The sequence below is a fragment of the Onychomys torridus genome, chromosome 20 (genome assembly GCF_903995425.1).
Source record: "Onychomys torridus chromosome 20, mOncTor1.1, whole genome shotgun sequence".
NCBI classification, from domain to species: Eukaryota; Metazoa; Chordata; class Mammalia; order Rodentia; family Cricetidae; genus Onychomys; species Onychomys torridus.
Genome location: NC_050462.1, coordinates 35,227,403 through 35,252,868, shown reverse-complemented (window position 1 = coordinate 35,252,868; position 25,466 = coordinate 35,227,403). Strand labels below are relative to the sequence as shown.

At 41.3% G+C, this 25,466-nt stretch overlaps 1 protein-coding gene across 2 annotated transcripts in view; it reads right to left on the bottom strand.

Moving 5' to 3' along the window:
• The window catches only part of Ptprr (protein tyrosine phosphatase receptor type R), a 234,697-nt gene that overhangs the window by 73,411 nt on the left and 135,820 nt on the right, over nt 1-25,466 (bottom strand). For both annotated transcript variants that reach the window (XM_036170115.1, XM_036170116.1), the window contains 2 exons: nt 22,645-22,755; nt 12,281-12,549 (listed from right to left, as the gene is read on the bottom strand). In XM_036170115.1, the coding sequence (XP_036026008.1) occupies nt 12,281-12,549; nt 22,645-22,755 (380 nt within the window). The remainder of the gene's footprint in view (nt 1-12,280; nt 12,550-22,644; nt 22,756-25,466) is intronic.

Genomic DNA, 25,466 nt, shown 5'->3' with positions numbered 1-25,466 from the left:
CAGTTTACCAACTCTCCCTAAGCCGCTGTATTAGGGATAGGCTTAGGGTTGGCTGCTCTATAGGCCATCTCAACTCTCTATGATGTGTTTGTGAGAAGTGATGAGGCCTTTGTTATTGTTTTGTTTTGTTTGAGACAAGGTCTGTTACAGCCTGGCTGGCCTGTAACTCACTATGGAGGCTAAGATTGGCCTTGAACTCCTGATCCTTCTGCCTCTACCTTCTACATACTGAAGCTACAGGAAGGGGACACACCCCTGACAAAGCTCTGAGTTCTAAAATATAACCACATGCTTCCATACTACCACTACACTTGCCACATTGAGAAGCAGCAGCAGCAGCAGCAGCAGCAGCAAGAACAGGGAAGGGGTAATACGTTTTGGGAAGTCCAATGTGTATCGGACAATGAAAGATTAGGAAAGTGCATGGGCATGACTAAACAGTGGACCGATGGGTCTCCACCCCTAGGAAGCTTACCATTTAGTTTAATAAATTATACAGTTCAGTGTTTTATCAGGAGCAATGACTTTGGAAAAAAATATACGAAAAATATAATATCACTTAAGCCATGTCTTCATTACTGGATTCATTATTAGTCTTTTGAAGTTCTTCACATGGCAATACTATTTGATTTTATGTACAAACGGCCACTTTGAGGTTCTAAAAGCACTGGGTGGCACTACAGATAAAACATGGAATTCCAGAGAGACTGGTGTTGACACAGTGTGTGAAGGGTTTCCTGAAGCAGCCCCCTCCCCATGCTTCAGAGGTATGAACTCCAGAGTCAGTGGTTCTCAACCTGTGGGTCTAGGCACCATTGACAAACTTCTATTTCCAAAAAATATTTACATTATGATTCATAACAGTAGCCAAATTACAGTTATGAAGTAGCAACAAAAACAATTGTACGGTTGGGGGTCTGCACACCATGAGGAGCTGTATTAAAGGGTCACAGCCAGCGTTAGGCAGGGAGAGAACCACTGACCTAGATGCTAGGTAAAGCTGCTTTTGGGACTGCTGTTGGAAAAGGGCCTTCAGTTTTCACTTCTAGGAGCACAGCTGGTTCAGTGCGCCACCTACAGGCCACACACAGAAGGACACATTTAAATTAGAAATTAGAAAACTTGAGGGCACCAATCCTTAAACGATATTTAGCAAAGATCTCTCTCACGCCTTCACTGCTCTCAAAGATTTTTACATTCACAATAGAGGAAGTAATAATTCTGAACATATCTCTGTGTACATGCCTCCAAAATATCTAGTAAACCCCTAAGTTGAGTTTGCCCAAACCAAAAAGCAACAAAAAAACCAACCAGCAAACAACAAAAAATCAAAACACCCTGCTCCTCCCCCCGAGAAAACTCAAACTAAAACCTTCAGCTCTGTCTCCCTCTCCTTGGATATGCTCAGTGCTTTAAGGTGTACATGCACTTTTAAATTCTCACTAATTTACCTGAAAGCGATCACTTGCCCACAAATGGCTTATTACAGGAACCTCTTTTCTAGTTTCTGGCTGGACTAGGAACCAGTTCTTTCACTGCTCCCCCAGTGGCTTGCTGAGGGTGGAGTAGGCAATAGCAGACACCTAGAGGTGAAGTGATGGACTCTACAGGTTGGTTTTAAGGAGTTGATTTAGACTTTCCCATAGATCACAGACAGTAGAACAAGCCACCCTCCCCAGAACAAGACGATAAAGATCTCCTGCTCAAGAATTGGGTGAACACAGCCAGACAACATGCAGAGAGTTAGAGACTGTGGAACACTCAGCCCTGAGTGGAATGTCCCATCCAATGCCTCCCCTCTGGGCTCAGGGAACCTTGTAGAAAAGAAGGCAGAAAGAGAACCAGCAGGCATGGAGGACACCAACAAAACAAGGCCTGCTAAACACAAGACCAACACACATAAAAACTCACACAGGCCTCGGCAGCACTAACAGGGCTCACAGGGGTCTTTATCATTTGGGGGTCCTAGAGCTGAAAAAAAGTGGACACATGCCTCTCCCTCACCCCCCCCCAACCCAGACGCTATCCCCAATAAATGAAAGTTTAGTTTTCTTCAAGGGAGTCTCATAGGATAAAGAAGCCACTCTTAAAAGTAGGCCTCATGCCCAACAGAAGATGTCCCACACAAAATGAACTCAATGGCATCTATGGTGGTTCCCTCTCTCATGATATCATGTCAGGGATTTTTCATTTCTCTCTCTTTCTTCCTCCCTCCCTCCCTCCCTCCCTCCCTCCCTCCCCCTCTCTTTCTTTCTTCTTCCTTTCTTTTTATTTTTAATTAATTAATTTTATCCTATAGGCTCTTTGCAAGAGACAGAAAGGGAGTGGACCCGGATGGGAGGGAGGTGACGAAAAACTGGGAGGCGCAGAGGGAAGGGAGATGATAATCGTGACATATCGTATGGGCAAGAAAATTATTTTCAATAGTAGAAATAAATAAGTAAATCAAAGTAAAATTCAGTTTTCTCTTAGGCATGATTAGGCAGCAAATGAATCAGTATGCTATTGTCCACTAGAGGGCACTGTTTCTCTACACTGCAGTCAGAGGAGCTTGGCACCAGCCAACAACAGAAGCTGATCTGAGAACAGAGCCCCGCCCCACTCCACACAGTTATGAGGCCCATCCTCCCCATCCCCACCTCCCACTACACAGGAATCTGTGTTCCCTTGCTAAATGGGAGCCGCACTTTAATTTGCAATATACTCACGGCGGGGGGAAACAATGAGTTTAAAACTAACTTAGTTTTGATCAAGTTACCTGTCTTTGGTGATCTGTCATTTTCCGGGGTTCTGTTAACCAAAGGTCCTGCATCCAAACCCTGGGAAATCTAAAAAGAGCATGATGCTGCCTCCCTCCAAAGAAAACCAGTATTCAGGGGGTCGGTGAGATGCACCCCATCACATTCTCAGCTGGATGACACGTTTCAAACAGCACTTTGGGCAAGAGCCTGCTCTCTCCAAAGAGGAAGGCAGGCTTTCCCTGGGAATTGCCTGCGCCTGTCTGCCCCAATGAAAATGAATCTCACAAAACAAGCTGCTTCACCTAATTCTGTCAGCCTGTACATTGAGATCTGGAGGAGAGTCCCCTAGCAAAGACAGGCAGCGGCTCCTTTTATAGAACACGCTCCAAAGCAAAGCTCGTAGTGGACTGTGAGCAAAATGATCCGTAAACAGGAGTCTCAAAAATGATACACCATTATGGTATTTGTGCTCCAGGGTCGGGATGACCAGAATATTGTAGAATGCCTGCCTTGGGCTGGAGAGGTGGCTCAGTGGTTAAGAGCATGGACTGTTCTTTTAGGGGCCCAGAGTTCAGTTCCCAACCTTGGGTGGCTTCTGCTGCCTGTAACTCCAGCTCTAGGGGACCCAGTACCTCTGGTCTCCTAGGGCATGTACACATACACATCTGAATGTGCCCCTTCCGACATGCATATGTAGTTAAAAGAAACTCTTAGAGGATTTCAGCCTTATGCAGCATGTAGGAAGCACACTTCATTATCTATCTCTAAAAAAAAAAAAAAAAAAAAAAGGTCATACTCTGAATGGCCAGAGAGTTCCCAGAGTGGTGGGATTTGGCCCCTTCATGGTAGGTATGGAAATAGATCCCGTGAAATGGATCCCATGTGACTCATCCTAGGGTTCCGGCTTCAGGTTCTCCGGCATGAGAGGTCTGGAGTAGGGGAAGGGCTGGTAGTCCTTTCTAGTCAATCTCACAAGGCAGTGTGTGTGCTGGGTGCACTGGCAGCAAATACAAGCAGGAAGAGCTCTTACTGGGACCTACTCTGGCCTGGTTTCAGGGTGTCACCAATGAGGAAAGGGAAGGCAATACAAGAAAGGGAGCAGTTGCAGTGATGTCTGGTGAAGTCAAGTCCCAAACTGGAGGGTCCCACCCAGCCCTCAAAGGCTCAAGAACTTCAGGCATTGCCTTAAGAGAGGCCCATGCTTGCCAATATATTATGGCTTTGGCTTTAGCAAGACTTCTTGTTTTCTGATTTTTATAAAATATGTGTTTGGGCTGGGTATGTAGCTAAGTGGTGCAGCATTTGCTGAACATGTCTGAGGCCCTGGATTTGCTTCCCAGCCCTTCCCCTAAATCTACCTCTATGTCTCTATCTCACCTGAACCTATAACCTTGGCTCCTTGTCTGTGCTCCTGGGTTTGTATCTGCTGCCACTGCGATGTCTTGTGTTGAGTACTATTACATCTCTTCATGATTTGCCTTGACACAAAAGCTCAATATTTTTATCTCTATTTTCTTAACCCTTCCCCATGGTCTTGAGAATATGTTACTAGGGAACACAGGAACGCTTTTAAAAATCATCATTGTCTAAACTTTCAGAGTCCCGGCCCACCTCACAAAAATGCATTGTGTCTACTATACAAATGAAGAGGAAAATGGCTTGCCATGCATTGTTAAGGAGAGCTTGGGTGTGTTCCCAATGCTCCCCACATTTCTGGGTATCCCCTTAAGATAACTTTTATAAGATTATGATATGAGAAGCTATCAAAAGTTTAAATATCATCACCTGTGTCATCTAGAAAGAGGTGGGATAGGTAACTTTGTGGTCAGAGTCTCTAGATGCAAATTTCTAGTCTATTTTTACTTCTTTGTGATGCGAGCCATGCTATCTGCTCTCTCTAGGTCTCAGCTCACTTGCCAGAAAGGACAAGGGATGCACCTATTACTATGCCTCAAGGGATGCTGGGAAGATGCTATGAGATACTACATTAAGAGGGGCTGACCTGGGGCAGACCACTGTCCTGCGGGTACGTCAGGTGCCAGTGTTTGTCTATTCCAACAGCAATGGCAGCTGCTGGATGGAGGGGCCTGACCACAGCTCCTCTGACCTCCTTTTCAGCCTCTGTTCACAGCACACAAATCCAGATAGTGGACAAAGTGGAGACATGCCCTGCCCCACTCACCCCAACTACGTCCTTTGAGGATAGTTTTGGACTTGCCTGTTCTTTATCCTTGCCTCAGATCAGCTCTCACTACGCTTCTCTACTGTACTCAGATTCCTCACCATCCGTCCTTTATGTCAGAGGAGCATTTAGACTCTGAGTGAGAAAAACCAGACAAGGCAGGAAAGCTGGGACACGCGGCAAGCTTTCGGCAAGCAATGGCTAGCTCCCTTGAGTCTGCTCCACACAGGTGCATTTTCCTGATTAAAAGAATCTAAAAAAGACTCTGAAAACTTAGTGGAAAATTTGTTAAGATGACAACATGACAATATGTAATATACCTGTTTACCCACTAGAGTGTTTTAAATTTATTTTCATAAATATAGGATTAAGTTTATTTTCTCCCCCAAAAGGTGGCAGTCCAGTGCTTGTCTGGGGACATGATGCTTGTTCTTCATTATGTTTACCCCTGTCATGGCCCAGAAACTTACTTTATAAACTACTCTGCCAATAACCTAAACACATGAAGCACTCGTTTCTTCAGTGAGGATGAAATGAGATACTGCATCTAAAGAGCCTGAGTCTTCCTGTGGTCTTTTGTTCTCTGTGTTTTGTTCCGTGTTGTGCTAGGATCCCCAGTATTGACAGGTGGAGCAAATGAGTCAGGTTGACAGATTGTGTTCAATGGCGCATACAGGCCGATAGAACAAATGGTGTTTACTTGCAAGAGACCATGCAGAACATGTGTAATGACCTGGAAAGATCAAAGAAACCTGGAGGACAGACTTAACTGTGCTACAAAGAGTTGGGGCAACCATGGACAAGCACAGTGATGTTGCTGGTGTCCCCTTCAGACCACCTCTGCTTGATTAGTGTTCTCATCCTCTCCGTTGACTGTTAAAGATACCTGGTTGCCACTTTCCGGAGAATCACCCTCAGGTGACTAGAAAGTTATGTCCCCAGGCATCCTACTGATATGAGGAGATGGGTGCCTAGCTCATTTCCCAAAAGGTGAGAGAACTGTCCATGAGCTACTGTGGGTGTCCCAGGCTCCCTAAGTGTTCCGTGTTCCCGCTCTACCTCTCTACTTTTATCGCTGGCTTCTCCTGAGAGCATCCTGTCCACAGACCACAGGGACAATAACCCGTGCCTCAAGTTAAGCCTCATAAAACCTCACTTATGACTCCAGAGCCCACTGGAGATCCCACTCTAATTGGATCGGAAGCACAGGACTTGACTGCTTTCATTGGAGAGTTTATATAGAGGATGCAGGTTGTAACTTCGCGAGTTTTTAATATAATTCAGGCCCTGATAATCATTTAGTCATGATTTTTTTAATTCCTGTCTCCTGAAGGGAGGTCAGTGGAAAACGGAGTAAATTTTTTTCAAAGTTAAAAATCTTTGAGTATCAAAATGTGTCCACCAGAGGGAGGAAGCCAGAGCACTTGTCCCTCCGAGGAGAAAATTATAAGAGAACACAGCCTTGAGTTTGGGAGAAGAACATGGAACACTTTATTGGGAAGGTCTGCCATTTTTTCATTCCTTCTGTTATCGCAGACATATTTATGGCTCTGACAGGACTCTTCAGGATTTGAAATTCTAAGACATATATGATCCTAAGATGGCACATCACTTATGAAAGTAAAATAAACCACAGTATAGCATGCTTACAAAAAGCTACAGAGTACCTCCATCCTTGTGGTGGCTTTAGTTTGAGAGAAGAAAGCCTCTGCTAACGGCATGGGTTTTCTGAATGATTCTTTAAGTAAAAACCACTCCTAGGTAGTGGTACCTTTGTGAGTTCACTGTTGTTAGAGGTTGCCATGAGTATGGATAGAGTGTTCAGGGCCAGCAGCAAACAGAGGGAAAAATCTGAAGTAGATGGTTTAGGATCTCTCGGGCCCAGCAAGGATCTCTTGTCTTGTAGGTGATGGGGGGATTTTTTTTCATAGTAAGATGGTAAGTAGTAACAAGTATTATTTTAGGAAGATAAGTCTGAAGAGAATACAATATGAATTTTAAAAGGGAAAGAATGAGATATAGACAGAGGGGATGAAATAAAATATTGTATATATGATATATAAAGTATATTAATTCCTATGGCACTTTTAATAATCAGAAGATTCAATTCAAAGATGAAGTAATGCAAACCAGGCCCAGGGCGAGGAGTGTTATCAATAATGAGAAAGTTGGACAATCAAAGATCAATAGGATTTGAGGGTGGGTAATTGAGAATAGAGAAATAAGAGTTACTATAACCCCACATGGTATAGATTTTTAATCTTTATCATTTTCAGTATATACCTATTTGTATAAGCATGTGCATTTGGTCTCTATCTTACTTTACTTATATTTTAACTAAAATTGTATTATTGATACCAAGGATGAGAGATTTATATAGCATCACCCAAGAGCCTTTTAGGAGAGTTGATTAATAAGGCAGCCTTTATGATCTCATGGTTTTATAGCCAGGCTTTTATGCAACAAACAAAATATTATTACTTTACATCACGATCAAGCTCTGGAAATAACAACACGAGGCTTTTTAAAAGGTACCATTAGAATACATAGGCATACAAATTTAAGGATTAAAGATGAAATATCAGAAAACCTTTTTTTTTTTTTTACTGTGTAACACACAATACAGGCACTGTATTTTTATCACTCTTCAAGTTATCAACTATACCTTGCTGGCAGAGATTTGTGGCAGATAGATGGGAGTGAAAAAATAGACGGAGGAGGAAGGAAGGGCTGACAGGATAAGCAAAGTGTTTGCCTGCTGAGAGTTGACCTGAGAATTACTCATGTCATTTCTAGGAGCTCCTGGTCTCTAGAGATTATGTTTTGTATGTAAGAGATAAAGCAGCCATTAATATAGACATATGTCTCCCCCGGAAGTTCAGAGTCCAGTGGCTGTGACAGGTCACTAAAGTAAAATTGACCACATACACGAGAGTTCTATAAGCAATCTATGCACGTAAGTTTCAGGATTAATGTAGAGGGGAACAGAAGAGAAGTTCCTGGGTTGGTGTTGGGCTACAAGGGTGAGGCACAGAGTCATGGTGAGGACTGACCCTGAGTCACTCAAGAGGGAGTGACAGGTGAACTTTCTTCCTCCTTTCCCAGTCCTCTCCTCACCTTTGGACTTTCCTTGTTTTCACGTTGTCAAGTTGTTTGGTGTTTTATTTGCTTCTAGGAAGAAATGTCAAAGCAGAGGGCAAAGGAATATGATGGGTTCATCCTTTGAGTTCTAAAGGTCAGGTGCACAGTGGAAAAACACATCTGGATGTGTGGATGCCAGGTAAAGTGAAATAGGAAATAAACATGAGCAAAGAATTGTATCCACAAAGCCAGAGAAAGAGTCCACAGACTTAGGGCATGGAGAAGCATTAGTTGGGATGACTTGAGAGCATAGCACTGGCGAGACCCTGCAGAAGCAGGAGATCTTCAGCAGAGGGACCTTGACCCTTGGTAGAACCATGAGGAAAAGTGGCTGGTGCTGTAGGGAAGGATTCTTGGCATAGGGTTTCCTATATTTCCACCTGAGGTATAGAAGTCAGCAGTGAGACTATATTGTGGCATATCAGAGCGTGTTGGATAAAGTTCAGAGAAGGGGAGGGGAACCAGAAGTAGTCACCATCAGAAACAGAGTGGCTGGTATGAAGAGAAAGAAGGAACAAGTTGGTAGCAACAGTCATGAGGGAACTTCTGAGGATACAGGACATAATGGACATGTTAGCAAATGGCAGTTTGAAGGGATAACATCAAGGCAATGGGACTCTGACATTTCATATTGATAAGGTCCCTTCAAAATCTAGTTGAAATCCCCAAGCAAGGTGAGGCCTGAGGTTGAGTCAACCAGAAAGGGGCTGAGATCAAGTTTCTGCCATTTAGGCAAGATGGGAATTAGACCAAAAGCTTAGTATGGGTTAGAGAGAAATAAAACTACATTTCTCATTCCTTTGATTGGTCGACACAGATTCATTCTTACTGCAATGGTGGTGCTTTCTAATAGCAAATAGGGGAAAGAAGGACAGAGCCTAGGCAAGTGCTATTTCATGGACTTTAGAGAGTTTGGGAGGGTGCCTGAAAAATACCACAGTAGCAGGATGGATGTGTGTGGGTGCTTAGCAGGAAATAAAGTTTGACAGAGGCTGGCAAAAGCTGGGGCAGGGAGGGTGTCATGTTCCATACAGGGGAATGATCAATGTCTTCCAAAAAGAAAAGTGGAAATACTGAGGAATTTCAAAAGAAAGGCATTCAAATGTATTTTAGAATACTACTGCTTGAGATGTCTGGGGATGATTGGAGAAGGATAGAACCCGAGGCAGGAGGTTCAGCATGGCATCAATGGAAACACATGAACTATGAACCAAAAGCTGTGGACATCCCTCCCCCCCCCCCCCCCAGCTGGATCAGGCCCTCTGGATAAGTGAGACAACTGAATAGCTTGAACTGTTTGGGAGGCACCCAGGCAGTGGGACCTGGACCTGTCCTTAGTGCATGAGCTGGCTGTTTGGAACCTTGGGCTTACACAGGGACACTTTGCTCAGCCATGAAGGAGGGGACTGGACCTGCCTGTACTGAATCCACCAGGTTTAAATGAATCCCCAGGGGAGTCTTGGCCCTGGAGGAGATGGGAATGGGGGGTGGGCTAGAGGGAAGGTGGGGGTGGGGGCAGGAGGGGGGAGGACAGGGGAACCCATGGCTGATATGTAAAATTAAAACACAAATATACTAAAAAGATAAATAAATAAAAAGAGAAATGGGGCTGGGCGGTGGTGGCGCACGCCTTTAAACCCAGCACTTGGGAGGCAGAGTCAGGTGGATCTCTGTGAGTTCGAGGCCAGCCTGGTCCACAGAGTGAGTTCCAGGATAGGCGCAAAGCTACACAGAGAAACCCTGTCTGGAAAAACAAAACCATAAAGAAAGAGAGAGAGAAATGGGAATTCCGGAGTCCTCAGTGGTAATGGGGTTGGAAAGAAGGGCTCCTAGGAGGAAGGTGACAGATCTTCACAATGCTTGGGTACATCACAAGAGGGGAAGAAGTCGGGGATATTATCAGGTGCCTAGGTTCAGAATACACAGAGAGAAACGACTTGATGAAGGTTTTGAGTTCTGTTTTTTGAGCATCTCCTTTTGTGTTGAAGTAGCATCCCAGGAGAAGAGCATGTGTCAAGATCTCTACAAGAATAAAAGGCAGTGTGAGAAACGGCTGTAGTTACATAACACAGGAAGCACAGCGGTAGACATAGAATGAAACTCTGAGGCAGGTTTGGATAAAGGCATGAATGGAAGGCAAAAGCAGTCACTAAGAGTCGGTTCAAACAATGTCTAGTAGACCAGAGGAGAGATGCGAAGAAATGGGCAGTCCTTAGTGCTAGATAGGAAGAAAAATGAAGCATGTGTTTTCCACTGGGTTGTTAGACCATTGAGCATCAACTGATCAGAAGAACATGAAAGACCAAGAGGAGAGAGGTTGGAAACCAATGGGGTGGGGAGCATACTTTGTTCCTTTAGGATAAAGATGGGAAGATAAGAGTCAGAGAAGCAATGAGCTAAGGGAAGGAAAGATCTCTGATATAAAAGAAAACTAACTTCCAAGGTAAATGGATAGTTAATGGGGAAGGAGTTTAGATGAAAAGAGGAGAAAAATTAATCAAGTGAGTTACTAAGTTAGGAAGGACTTGGAGAGTCTTGAATAGGCTTCTCTTGCTTTGAGAGGGGAAGACATTGGGAGTAAGGGATGCAGGGGTAGTGTAATTACAGATGAGGGGACATGGAAGCCATTTAATACTGATTAGGCCATAGGTTTTTGCTGTTTTTTTTTTTTAATAGCATTTCCACATGGATCACAAAGATGAGTAAGGTATCACCAAGTATCCGCCCTTCTCAAACCTGCACTTCAATGAAATGAATATGTGGACCTATAACCTCATGCTCCTGGAGATTCGAACATGCTAAGGAGATGGTCTATAAGGACAGATGCTGCCACAATGGTTCTTCTCATGGACAAGGTTACACTGACCTTGCTTAGAATTATGGTAATAATTAAAATTAGCCTGATATTTTAAAAACTGTTTATTACTGTCTTTAAGTCTTCTTTAGTATACCTTCCCCTCATCATCTATAACCAGGCAGACCCTTCCTGCTACTCTGCCCCTGGCATTCAGATCTCTACCTCAAGGCTTCCCTTTGAGGCCACTGTAAGTGCCTGAGATGGGAAAGAAGTTCCCATCTAGCTCATCCTTTCCTAGTTTAGAAGGAAGTGAAGGTCAAATGAAGGACAGATCTGTGGGTCCGGATTCCAGTTCTCTGGACCCCAAGTTACCCTCAAGAGGAAAGGTCAGTCTGTCTCAAATTCATTTCTAGACCAAATCGGAGGATGCCATTTAGCTCTACCCAAGTGCAACAGCGTTGCTGTTTGGGGGAGGAGATAGGAGGAACAATTTGACTTTGCTCTCTTTCCCCTCTAGAGTGGCATCAACTGTTTGCCAAGGTCCTTTATGGTTAACCACAACAACTGTCTCTCTTGTCATATCATTCACTGGGAACACATTCAAAGAATTTCAGATCTTTTTTTTTTTTTTTTTAAAAAAAAAAAAACACTCTCATACTGTAGTTCAAGTTGTCCTGGAATTTACTATATATCTCAGGGTGGCCTCAAACTTATGGGAATCCTCCTGTCTCAGCCTCTATGTCCAATTCCACACACCACTGGAAAAATAACAGAATTATTCAAGACAACTGTGAAAAGAGTTTAATTAATACTTGGGGGAAGAAAAAAATTTAACCCTTCATTATGTACCATGTATATTCTAGTTTTCTTCCATGGGACTTGGTTTAAGTGGAAGTATAGCATATGAATAAATACATCCCAAAGACAGATAAGGGTAGCAAAAATATGGATATCAATATATAATTTTTGTGGTTAAATGAAGCAGAAAGGAAACTTTAGACAAATTAATTTGTGGCACAGACTTCTTCTACATGACTCCAAACAACATGGGCATCTGTAGGAAACACTTTTAGGTTTATTACCAACCCTTTATAATGATAATTGAATAAGATAACTCTGTTTTACTAGTGACCATTGATACGTACTTAATAAATGGGGGTAGGAACCACCCCCTAGTTGAAGATGGACTTTGTTTGGGTCTTCACAAGCTTTAAAGAATCATAGGTACGTTAAAGGTTTTCCCAAGCACAGAGATGCCATTGGATGACAAGAAACCTACTTCTTGGTGTCCATTTGGTCATTCTGGTCTACCTTGTGGTCAGTCATTTCCAGTTTCACCCTTTGTAGCTGAAGGAGACTTTTCAGAACAAAGCAAAACAAAAACCAGCATGTAGGTGAGCTCTCAACCAAAGCTCTTACCTCTCCTGAAGTCCTATGGGTTTCATTTTGAAGGGAGAAGGGCAGACAGAGGTGGAGGTGGTGGTTCTAATCTCAGGAGTGCATTGGCCTTGAGGATCCACCACAACATTCAGCACCTTTGGCGCCTGCTCAGGCTGGACCATACTGTGGGCTGTCTTGGCCTCTGAGTGTGCTGGCTGTAACGCAATGGGTGATAGGTGGATCTCCTGGTTTTTCTCTTTATCTTGTCTTAAGGAAAGCTGAAATCTTTCTTTTAACCTATAAATAATCTACAAAAAAAGATATAAGAGCTTCTGTGAGATTTTTGTGTCCTGGGCAATGAACAGAACACCATCTCCCCCACCTTGGAAGAGAGCAAAGTAAACATTAGTGATAAAGTAAGCCTACCCTCTGATATAATTTCTTGGTTTTTTTTGGTGATATTGAGATGTTTTTTCCTTTAAAGAATATGCTTATTACATAAATAATATCTGTATAACGTCAAGTGAACAAGATTGATCCTCACCCCAGCAGGAATCATTAATTGGATTCAGCGCAGGAGTAGGGCAGAGGTAGGGGTGTGTGGGGTGTGATTGGGGTGGAAAGCAGGGGGTAGGGGGTAGGGGTGGAGGTGCAGAGACTGACTGCCTCTGACTGGTATTTCCAGTTAGGCTGTACACACACCTTGAGTGTTTGTTTACATGAATATATTCCTCAAGGATATATTCAAAAGGAAATTTGACAATAAGTCTACAAAGATGCCGGGTGATATTTGATCATAGGAGTTTCTTGAAATGGGAGGCATTTGGAAGGAAGAGCTAAGAAACATGGGCCAATGATCTTTATAGAGACAGACAACTGTATCTATTTATAACAGGGAAGCAAGGCTCATACAATATTAATAAAATAATAGTTATTCTATAAATGATCCATTATTATCTTGGTAAACATGTCCTTAGTCATTCATCAGCTTGAGGATCTGTTAAATACTTGACTAAACTACATGTAGGACATACATCAAGGAGTAATTTGGACAGAGAGAGAGAGAAAGATAAAAGTATCTTTCTGTGCTTTATGTGTGCTGGTGGTTTGCCTGAATGCATGTCTGTGTACCACATGCATGGCTGGTGCCTGAGGAGGCCAGAAAAGTGTGCTGGACCCCCTGGAACTGCAGTTACAGATGGTTGTGAACTATCATGTGGGTGCTGAGAATTAAACCCAGGTCTCCTGGAAGGGCAGTTAGTGCTTTTAACCACTGATCCATCTCTCCAACACAAGACTTTCAAGCTTTTAAAAGCATGAGACGGAATTATGGTGGGACACCGATTAGTTTACAACATGTTTCTATACAGTATCTTCAGATTGGTTGACCCCTCACTTTTTCCCCTGCTGTGTCCCTGTGTCCCCAGTAATCTCCCTCCAACTTTTTGCGATTGCATTTTCCACCTTTATTTCTATAGCTGTCCCCTTCCAGAGTCATGAGCATCCCTTTATTGTTTCTTTATTGTAACCCACATTTACTTGATGTTGGCTCCTCAGTTCCTACAAAAACTAGAAGTCCTAGTGTTCTGTCAGGTGTGTCCTCAGGGTGTGACTTGGTGAGCTAATTCATGCAGAGGGAGAGGTGAAAAGTCATTATCTGCAATTAAGAAAGTGAACAGCACCCAGGGTGTCCGCATCCAGGATGCCTCAAGACATCAAAATCTCTGGTTTAATTTCTGAGATCCATCAGCTGAGCAGACATGAGTTTAGGAGGAAGGAGGATTTCCTGCTCCTTTGTAATAAGATCCTCCCTAGCTAGTCATGAAATACATTCTGTCTTTCCTCTGTTTTCAAAATTCTTTTAAATTCTAGCTATTTCTATATTTTAAATCTTCTGGATAATTTAAGCTTTCTATATATGTGCATATATGTGGGTACATGGGCACACACACATATGTGAATTCATCTAAAATTATGAAATAAACACATTTTGAAAATTTATTTTAGAACATTAAAAATATTTTCTAAGTATTCCCCAGAATAATATTGAGGAAGAGCCTGTTTAGCAAAATATGTCTATAAAAATGGATCAGAGCTGGGCAGTCCAGCACTCGGGAGGCCGAGGCAGGCAGGTCTCTGTGAGTTTGAGGCCAGCCTGGTCTACAGAGCAAGATCCAGGACAGGCACCAAAACACCACAGAGAAACCCTGTCTCGAAAAACAAAAGAAAAGAAATGGATCAGAATTTAAATTAAAACAAACCAATCTAAAATGAACCATTAGAGTGAGATCAATCTCCTTGAATATGATCATATTTCCTTGTATATATGTATGAAATAAAAAAAAATAAATTTAAAAAGAGACATAAAATGTCCTCCCAATTGAATGAACTGAGTACTTATTGGCAAGCTGTGAATCTTCTTTGCAAGCACTTAAACACAGAATAGCAAGTGCAGAAAGTGTCACTAGTGGTACATACCACAACATTAGAGGCTGCTTGGGATGCTGGACAAAAGAATTAGTCATGATTGGGAGGAGAGATGGCTCAGTGGTTAAGAGTATTTGCTGTTTTTGCAGAGGACCTGGGTTTAATACCCAGCACCAATATGGTGGCTTACAACTGTCTACAACTCCAGTTCCATGGGATCTATTGAACTCTTCTGGCCTCAGCAGGCTCCTGCATGCATGTGGTGCACATACACTCAATGTAGGCACACATATGCATAAAAATGATAGGTGAATCTTTAAAGAACTAGACACAAACGAAAACAAGAAAAAGGTTTCGAAACCATCTGCTTTAAGGATGTGTTATGGATTGGAAGGTGATCTCCTTAAGAAAAAAATATGTACATATCAGGTATAACTAGAAGTGTACATCATACACAGAGCTAATGGGAAATCAAAGCAAATTCTTTCTGTTTTTTTTTAAATGTTCATTTTCTCATAACCTGGAAACTATATTGTGGAGGAATGCATCATCTCCCTCAAGGAAAAAAAAAATCTTAGATTTTTTTTCCCCCAAAACAATGATATGTGATCTCAGCGCTTGGAAGGCTGAGGTTGTAGCATCCAAGGTTGATGTGGGTCACACATCGAGAACCTCTCTCAAAATCCAAACAGACAAAGAAGCACACTCACTTCAGTGGAGTTAGAATATTCCCTGACCAACATTAGCACACAAGGAGAGAACAGGTGCCAGTTATTACAGCTGAGCTTCTTCCATGTACAATGTTTACTTTCAGAGAACTGTCCTGTGCTTTCCTGAACCTATAGGAAAGGGGATGCTGAAGGGGGGTGTCTTCACCCTGTGTGTAGTGCCCTAATATCGTTCGCTTTCTGTTTGTCTGCACCTTCCAGGGATTTGCCACCATTCTGCAGAAACACACACACACACAGTAGGGCAGCACCAACCAGATGGCACACATATGGGAAACTTATTGTGTCAAGCTAAATCCAGAACTATCAAAATACAAAATTGATATAATTTAAAGTGGGGCGGCACTTTTTAGGTTGCAAACAAGGCATTTTTCTGAATGAAGAAATAAATAATCCTAACAATATAGATTATTTATTTATAGAAGGAGCAATGCATATATCTTATAATTTAAGCTCTTCACATATGAATGTAATATACAATTATATTACTTGCTTATATTTTCATTTTGGAGACATTCTACTGTGAGAATAAGGGCCAGGATACAGTTGCTCTCAATTATTCTTGACAGGCCAGTTTATGATTACATTAGTGTAAACCAGATTGGGTCTAAAGTCCTTCTCGGTTGCATAGAGTTCAGTGGGGAGCCTTTGCCACATATTTTATAATCAGTAATCTATTTCACCCCCTGGCTTTTAACCTGTCTCTGTGTAGTTTGCTTGCAAACGGATTTCTACAATGCAAATTGAGAAAAATCAGAATCTGGAAAATGCTTAATATAAATATGACACTTAAAAATACTGGCTGATTAAAACTTGTGGAACAAAGATGAAGCTGCTACCTGGAAATAAGACATGGATTTTAGCTAAAAGCACTAGCATTCAACTGCCTAGTAGGAATTTTGTCCTTCAGAGGATATTTGACAATGTCTAGAAAAACTTTGGGGGTGGGGGACCGTGGGGCTGGTGCCAGGAGTATGAAGTGGATATAGGCTAGGTTGTGGTAAATATTCTGAAGGAGACAGGAAAGACCACCCTTCTCACCCCCAACAGAAGAGCCAGCCCTTGAATCTAGTAGTGATACCGGTGAGCAGCCCTGGAGTAAAGAACCCAAGACTCATCTGGTAAAACCTCTTTGTTTCTCAGTGAGGCTGAAAACGGTCACATACTTATAGAATACTGCTCAAAAAGTCTAGAATTCAGCTCTCCTGAATCCCAGGCTGTGAGTATTCAATGATGGCTTCTTTCAAATCCACACATTCTCCTTCCTGACCTCTTTGCCAAAGCTTCTGGAAGTGTGTGTTGGAGACTTCTCTGTACAGACTGGATCCTTCAATACAATATTTGTATTTTTTTCCTATGAGAATTCACTTTGTTTTTTTTAAAATCTCATTCTTAAAGCCTAGCAGAGCCATGTTGCCCTTCATTTTTTTTTTTTTTTAAGAGCTTGTATTGGGGCTTTGGGATGCATTAAAATAATTTGATCATTTGAGGAAGGAAAAGAGAAAGGAATATTGAATAAGAGGAGCTATAAAATCTGAATTATAGTATGGGGAATATAAAATGGCAGCAGTGAGACCCGAGGAAGGCAGAAAGGAGAGGAAGCTAAGCAGAGCCCTTTGAAATGGTTCTCAGTGTAATTTTCATTTCTAAAACCTCACACGTAACAGAAAACATTGTGTTTGGATAAGGTGTGTTCTAATTTCAAAATGATGGCCCCAACATGTGGTATTTTATAGTAAGTTATGAAAGAGTTTATTCTTTTAATGTCATTAACATTCCCAGTCCATCCTGAAAATGAAGTCTGTGTAGATGCAGACGTGGCACAAGACTGACTATGTTCCTAGGAATGCAGAGGTTTCCAGGAGACAAATGTATAAAGTCAGGTCCAGTACAAGGTACTAAGTGCAAATGGGTGTGTCCTTAGCACATAGGTATAGAGTTGCAAACACTTATCAGTCGTGCCTGGGTGGAGTCCGTCTAATAAACACAGGCATACTCATTTGCTCCTAAACCTATTTGTGTCCAGAAATAGAAATTCACAGAATGAGTGATAGGAATGAGGGAAACCACGGTTGACTCCTTCATGGAATCAAGCAGAGCCATGGTCATGAGCTTAGACTTTCATCCCAGATGGTCTTGACTCTGAATTCCAATCCTTCCATGCATACCCACCCATTGTTTGCTGTGAGTCAAGCCATTTTATCTTTTCTGGATCCTGGTTTGCTCATCAGTAAAGTTAGGCACTTAAACATTACTTTGTGTCCTGTAGTAAATTGAGGACCAGTATGTACGCAATATGTAGAAGAAATGAATTACTGTTGCTGACTGCTACTGTTATTTTACTACTGTGAGTAAGCAGGGTGGTGGTGGTAGACTACTTAATTCATAAAAAGAATAATCCGAGCCACAGGCTTGCTTTGGAGATGATGTCAGAGTCAACGTGTCTGGCTGTAGCTCCATCATCCCTAGAGATATATATAACAGGTTAGAAAATGTAGCTGTTTATGTCCACTTTTGACATGAAATTAGTGCATGATGTCCAGAGGTTGATGGTCCAATATACTATTTCATGGCTCAGTGACCAGACCATGACTAGAGAATCCTTTTACTTTACACCTGGATGACTCTTCCGTGGGTCTACCACACCAGCACTTTTACTGATACAGCTGTCTGTGATTTCTAGTATCTAGCCTCTAGACATCTCTATGTATATTTCATGAATATATTTAATAAGCCTGTAAGTATATTTGAAGGTCTAATTTAGATGATAGATAGTGTTCTTTCTATTATGTACTCAAGTTTAAGAACTAATTCTTCTCAGTAATACATTTCCTCCATCAAAAACAGACTGAATGGAGTCAAAGTTGCCCACACATTTTTTTTTTTCTTGGAAAATTCTATTTGTCTATTTGCCTCCATTCCACCCACTCTGCATTCACATTTGAGAAGTGCCAAATAAATCACACATTTTAAAATGTCACGCTTGTCTAATTTTATGTCTGGCAATCTATACTCCTTTTTTTGTATTTTAAGGAACATAAACAATATGCCACATTTCAAAAACTTGGCAAGTTTTATGTTATTGTTGTACAGCTCATGGAACCTTCTATTATAACAATTTACCTATATAATGTCATAATAAAACCATCTGATTTTCATTTCAATGCTATATAAGGAGGCTGGACACAAATAATGACACTTGCTGCTTCATAAAGATAATTAATACCATAGGAAAAACCCTTAACTATAGCCTTTTCTCTGTGATGGAGGCATCAGAAGTATAGGGAATGGTTGTACTGTACATATGAGAATCAGAAAGTGTATCCCAGTACACTTCAGCACAAAATGTATACTGTGTAGTTATGACTAAGAGATCCTGGCAAAAATTAATCTAAGATAATTATCAAAAAGCATTCTGACTCAGGAAGATGAGTTGATTTTAGAGGATCACATTTGACCCGTCTCTAAATGTGAACTGCGGCTAATTGTATCAGATAAATTGGCTTTGCCTTAATCCTAATTAGAGAGTGTTATTTTTCCATGAATATCAAGCTCTTCCTAAGCATTGCTGCTACCTCTGATCCTTTTTAAATGGCCTTTCACAGTCAAATTTAAGAAAGTGTTTGAAATCAACTGACCAATCAATCAATCAATCAATCAATCCATCTCTGTCATTTATCTATAATCACCTGCACACAAGTCAAGTGTTCTTTCTTTCCATCTTTATTCCCCACCCCTTAACCCGTCTCTCCCTTACAGAGGGAGCACCACTACTTAGTAAACAAGCCAGATGACATGGGGGGACATTTTTACTCTTTTCCCTCCCCCTAGTCATCAGGACCCTGCACATCCTGTTCCTTCTCCTATCACACAGCACTCCATCTTTTATACCTGCTCATCTCCACCCTCTCCCATCCAGCTCACCATTATCGTCTTTGTCATAGAAACCCCAAAATGATCTGCTGTCCTCATACTCCGCATTCTCTTCTACCCCAACCTCTTTCCTAAGCCTAAGCAGAGACCCATCTTTTAGATACACTCACATAATCTGCATGAACACTGCTTCCCTTTTCCCCTCGAACCTGACAGTCTGAACTTGTTTCACCCCAACACCATGCTGTTGTTGTCCTGGCTGCCGGGCATGGTCACACTCTATGTGTTCGTATGTTCACACCCTACATGTTCGTATGTTCACACCCTACGTGTTTGTACCTCCCGAATGTCTAACTCTTCTGCATCATCTCACTATCATGCTACCTTCTTTGTGGTCCTTATTACAATCTAATATTTAACAAAGAATGGATAAGACTTTTTAGGTTTATGGGAAAATTGAGTGGAAAGTAGAGTTTCTATATATGTCTGTTTCATAACTGTCTTGAGTTGGTATAGTACATTTATTATATTTATTTTTTATGTTTTAATTTTTTTTTTGAGACAGGGTTTCTCTGTGTAGCTCTGAATGTCTTAGAACTCTCTTTGTAGACCAGGCTATCCTCAAACTCACAGAGATCCACTTGCCTCTGCCTTCCTGAGAACTGGGATTAAACTATGTACCACCATGCCTGGCTAAAACATGTTTTATTTTTATTTATTTATTTTATTTTATTTACATTTGCTCTAATGGTTAAACTAGTATCAATATATTATTATTATTATTATTATTATTATTATTATTATTATTATTGACTCATTGCCATAGTGTAGATGAAGTCACACTTAGTGATGTACATTCTACACATTTGATGAACATGTAATGCCATGCCATCATCAGAATGCAGAAGTTCATTGCCCTAAAATCTATATCCTCCATTACAACAACCCCTCCATCCACCATGTTTTGACAGCCAGGGATCCTTTCAATAGCTTTAAAGTTTTGTGATTCTCAGGATGTCAAAAAGATGAATTCATATAGTATGTTCATTATTCGATATTTTAAAAAATCTTTGTCCATATTTCTTTCCACCATTAAAGCTTCAGAGAACAGTGACTTTATGTGCCTTATCCTCTCCTTTCCCATAGTAGATCCTATCATGAATATGTTGCCTATAGATACATTGTTTGAATAAGTGGATGAATCTGCAACAAACCTGACAGTAGTCATTCATACTTTAGGACCGTTCCTTTCTTGATTTGTTCTAGTAACACTGGAACGGCCTGATTCAGGTTTGCGACACTTACACTGATGTCTTGCCAATATTGGGAAAGGAAGAGTTGGCCTTGGACCCATGATGTTGAGGGTGTGGTCACCAGAGACCCTTTAGTCTGAGACCAGCGCATGGTTGTACCCAGTCATGTGGAGTATCTGGACATTACCTGAGTTACAGGCACTGAACCTCTAACATATCCTACATGTCAACACAAACTCTGCTCTTTGTCTGCTCTTCCCTCAAAGCCCGCCTGTTACCTGGCTTCCCACTGTCCTCCGTTCACTCTAGTCTTTGTTCTGAATCTCATTCATCATCCGAAACACCTCAGTTTGTACTGCTTTCTACTCTTATTTCCTCACTCATCTTCAATCCCCACTTTCTCACTATAGTGATGGGGATCAAACACACGGGCTGGCAAGCTCCTAAGCAAGTGCTCTGCTGAGCTACAGTCCCCAGCTCCCTCATCCCCTTTAATCTGTGAGTAACTCCAATTAGGACCACAAGATGGAGAACAGAACTTGAGATTTCCTGTGATAAGGAAAGGGAACTCACACATGTTGAAGTGTAGTTATCCACGAGAAGGAACTACACTCTTAAACTAGTAGTCAGACATTTTTTTCTGCAGTTTCTATAAAACTTTCAATCTTATTCATTAAAATTCTTTTCCTTAATATTCACCATGTAAGATATGAAATCTTTTTCAAACTTAATTCTTAAATTACTGTTTGGATTATTGGGTCACAATTTTCTGAAGTTCAATTTCTGATCCAGAAGGACATATCTTTGAATCCATTACAATGGGAGTGTGGGAGTTTGAGGATGTTCTTTCTATTTCCTGGATTTTTTTTTTTTTGGTTTTTTGAGACAGGGTTTCTCTGTGTAGCTTTGCGCCTTTCCTGGAACTCACTCTGTAGTCCAGGCTGGCCTCAAACTCACAGAGATCCGCCTGGCTCTGCCTCCAGAGTGCTGGGATTAAAGGTGTGTGCTGCCGCCACCACTGCCCAGAGATTTCCTGGATTTTGAGATCTTGGAAATGTGACTGTCTTCACTCTATTTATGACCTTATTTGTGTCCCTTGAGTTCAGATCCACTGAGCCTCTCTGTCTTTCTAGACTGAGTCTCAATCTTTCTGACATAAATCCATTTCCAGAAGCAAGAGCAAAAATGAATAAAATCCAGTGAAATGCTTGGCAACACTGTTGATTGTAGATAAAATCATTAGCATTATGTCTTTTGGGGGGACATGTAAAACGAAAGAGGCAGTTCTTAAAATATGCAAAATAAAAAGAACATAACACATAGGAAACAATATTAAAACCATTTGTAAACTTCAAATACAAAATTTCAAAAGGATGAATAAAAAAAACCAAAACAACTCATTCTATTTGAAAGATAATTATTAACTCATTCCATACCAAATTCAACATCAAAGCCTGGTCTAATCTAGTGTGTGTTATTTATTTATTTATTTATTTGGGGTGCTAATTTTTAAAATCAGGACTATGCTTTGTTGGTTATACATTGTGACCTGTGGGATAATTTCATTTTTATGTACTATTCATTCCACTGAAAATGGGGTAGCAGTGTGTGGGTTACCTGCTATAATCACCCTCATTAATGCCTGATGTTTCTTAGAACTTCAAAGCCATTTAAAATACGGAAATAAACCCCTCCCTTGAGAGAAAGGTTTGCCCCAAAGACATATTTCTTCAATGATTTTTCTGTGCTCCATTAAGGTGACATAAGAGAAGAAATAAAGCCAGTCCAAAGTGTGCACATGAGACTTCAGTGACGTTAAGGGATACAGTGTCCTCAGGAAATCACCTTTTAAGTCTTCAACACGGGGTTGGTCTCGATCCTAAACACTTCAGTACAGTCTAATCTCACTACAGAGGTCAGCACTCACACTTCCACACAGGGTCTTAGCAATCAATTGTCTGCTGCTACAGAACAGTCCCAGGCTAACAGGATTATAGGCTGGCTTCTGTCCCTCCCACCCCCCAACCCCAGTCTTTTTAACATTCATTCAAGTGGGAAAATATCCCCTATCACTAAGCAGCTGGATCCGCAAAGGCTAAGATACACAAAAAAGCAAACTTACCATCAAACAGGTTACTATGATAACAAAGATGCTGAGGAAAATGATAACGGCGTAAAATCCTTCTTTGCTCCAGATTTTGTCCGCTTCATGCTGCCCTTGCAAAACATTTGTCTTGAAAAAGCAAAAGAGAAGGCCCGGTGTTAAAAGAGAGTTTGAGGAAACCGGCGTCCTTATCAGACTGTCAACATGTTTTTAGCTCGATTCCATTCGGTGTAGTAAAACACACCTCTAGCCCAGACTGCCACAGCTGCCTCTCTATCTGCCCAGGCACAGGACAGCCATCCTCTTTACCAGGAGATCCTGTATGGGAGGGGGTGGGCATATGGGACAGGCTCCTGGGTTCTTGCCTTCTCCACGTCCTGCACTGCCTTTCCTGGGAACTACCTGGTCCACAGGTGAGCAAGCTCTGTGCTTTTCTGCGCCGCCGAGGAACTGTAGCTGAAGCTCTCTGTACTCCCGAGTCCCCTCCCACGTCCACATTGTCTTACAGCTGGGCGCTTTACTTTCAAACAAAAGTGAAACAGGTGCACACAAAAAGCGCGAGATGGTTGAATAAACAAGCCACGATGTGGGGACCATTTCTGGTTTTGTTTTCTTCTTCCTTTTATCCGACCATTTCCCTCCTTAAATGGAACTGACTTTGTCAAAACCTGACTCACGCGCCATCCCACATAGAAATTGCCAGGATATTATGTTTTATTTAAAGGAACAAGGAACACCCACGAGGTCAGAATTATTTAGTAATAAATGGTAAATAAACAGGATTATTTGTTTTTACTGCGTTTGCTCCTTGCTTTAGGAGTGGAGCAAGAGAAGAGGTATAAAGAGATGTGAATGCAGATGTGAATGTCTCTTGGTTCTATGTTACTCGTTCTTCAAAACAGGATAGTACATTAATGGGTGCTCTGAACTTTTGTTTTCTGTCTCTCCTGTAGCCCAGGTTGGCCTTGAACTCAAGCCAATTCTCCTGCCTCAACTCCCTAGATGCTGGGATCACAGGCATGGACTACCATGCCTAAACATGAAAATGTTTTATAAATCAGTGATATTGTAGATTTATAGGTAAAGAAATCTTGAAAAAACTTAGGTGGTATCTGAGTAGGAGAAACATTAAGTCTGTATCAAGCAAAATATTCCCATGTTACACTCCTTCAGGAGAGCATGTGTCTATCCTTGACTATTAACTCCAAAGACAAAGAAAGCCTCAAATTAAACCTATATTCTAGGTGCCTAAATTTTGAGATCATTTCTGGCTACTTTTAAGGTGAAAAAGCATATTTAACCTTTGCAAATGAGATTAAAAATATTGACCTTGAAAACCACTTTATGGGAAATTTAACCTCTGCATTCAATCAAACCATAGTAGAATGATGAGCAAGAAAACTTTGAATTCAGTTATGATGATACATATCATTTGGGAAGAAACTTATTCATGTACTCATGATATATATACCTTTCACTTTTTCTAGACAGATGGATAGATAAAGGAAATGATTTAAGTATATATTTTGATTGATAGATAGATAAAGGAAATGACTTAGGTATATATTTTGATAGAGAACCTGTTAATACTTGATTCAGTGAGGTGATTGGTGACTCAGGACCCTGCTGCAAATACAGGGTCCCAGTGACAATTTTCTTTCACATCTTTGAAAACAGCTAGGCCATTTTTTTTCCGCTCCAGTTTCTCTATAAAGACAGCTAGAAGCTAATAGAAAAGAAAACTATTGTAGGAATCAAGAATGGAATTGAAAAAAATTTTTTTTCAGGCAACTAAATGGCATCCATTGTTTGCTATAAAAGCAAACTAGTTAAACCTTCGCACAGGCAGCACACACTTGTCAAATTTAAGTACAAGGATTTGAGCTTAAACTCTTGTAAAATTTGAAAGAGGGGTGGTTAGGAAGGTGACAAGTGCTGTGTTCCAAATCTGCTCAGGTCCATTTTCGTCCTGTAGTTTTACAGTTCTCAGAGCGTGAACTAGCTCCTTTCTGCAGAAGACAGACCTGTTTTGATTTTTTTTTCTTTAAAGTGAAACAACAATGATGGAAGATTGATTCTGTACCCTTCCAGGCCCCACCCCCAGCTTTAAAAAAAAAAAAAAGCTCTTGTTTTGAACTCAGTCACTGCACATTCTTGGTAAATAGATTTCCTTCTGAGTCACGCTGCTCCTGTTGAGTGTTGCTCTATCTGTTTGGAGATCTAAAGAGCTGAATAAGGCAATAAAGGAGAAGTTTGCAGTCAAGAGCCCACACATCAAAAGATTGCAATCCCCAGTAATCTCCCATCTAGCCTTTGCATAGGGTTAACCCAGTGGCTTTTAGATTTTGTCAGGGGCTGTGGGTTCAATAATTCACAGACTCCCATGCCAGGTCACGTTAATGCCACTATAACATCTTTATGGCTTATTCCACAGCTGTGTTGCTCTGCCCTTTAACTCAGATGCAGCGAAATTAGCTGGTGCATTTTCTTATTTAAAAATGGAGACATTTCCTTTATCTATGATGATGGCCTCCCTAGTTGTTCTATAACTCGACGTCACATAGTTGCTTATGCCCTCCACTCCACCATCATTTTTCACTCTTTAATTCTTTTCTTCTTCTTTTCCATTTTATTTCCATTTCCTAATACCAGGGAAGATGATCCAGATACTGAGGTTTCAGGAGGCACACCTTGTTGGGAGAGATGAAGCCCAAAGAATGAAATAGAAATGTTATAAATAGTCTGGTTCATTTGATGAGGGCAGATTAACGAGATGTACCTCACAACAGGATGGCTTGGTTGGATAAATGGCAGATTTCAACTGCAGGATGCCTGATGCA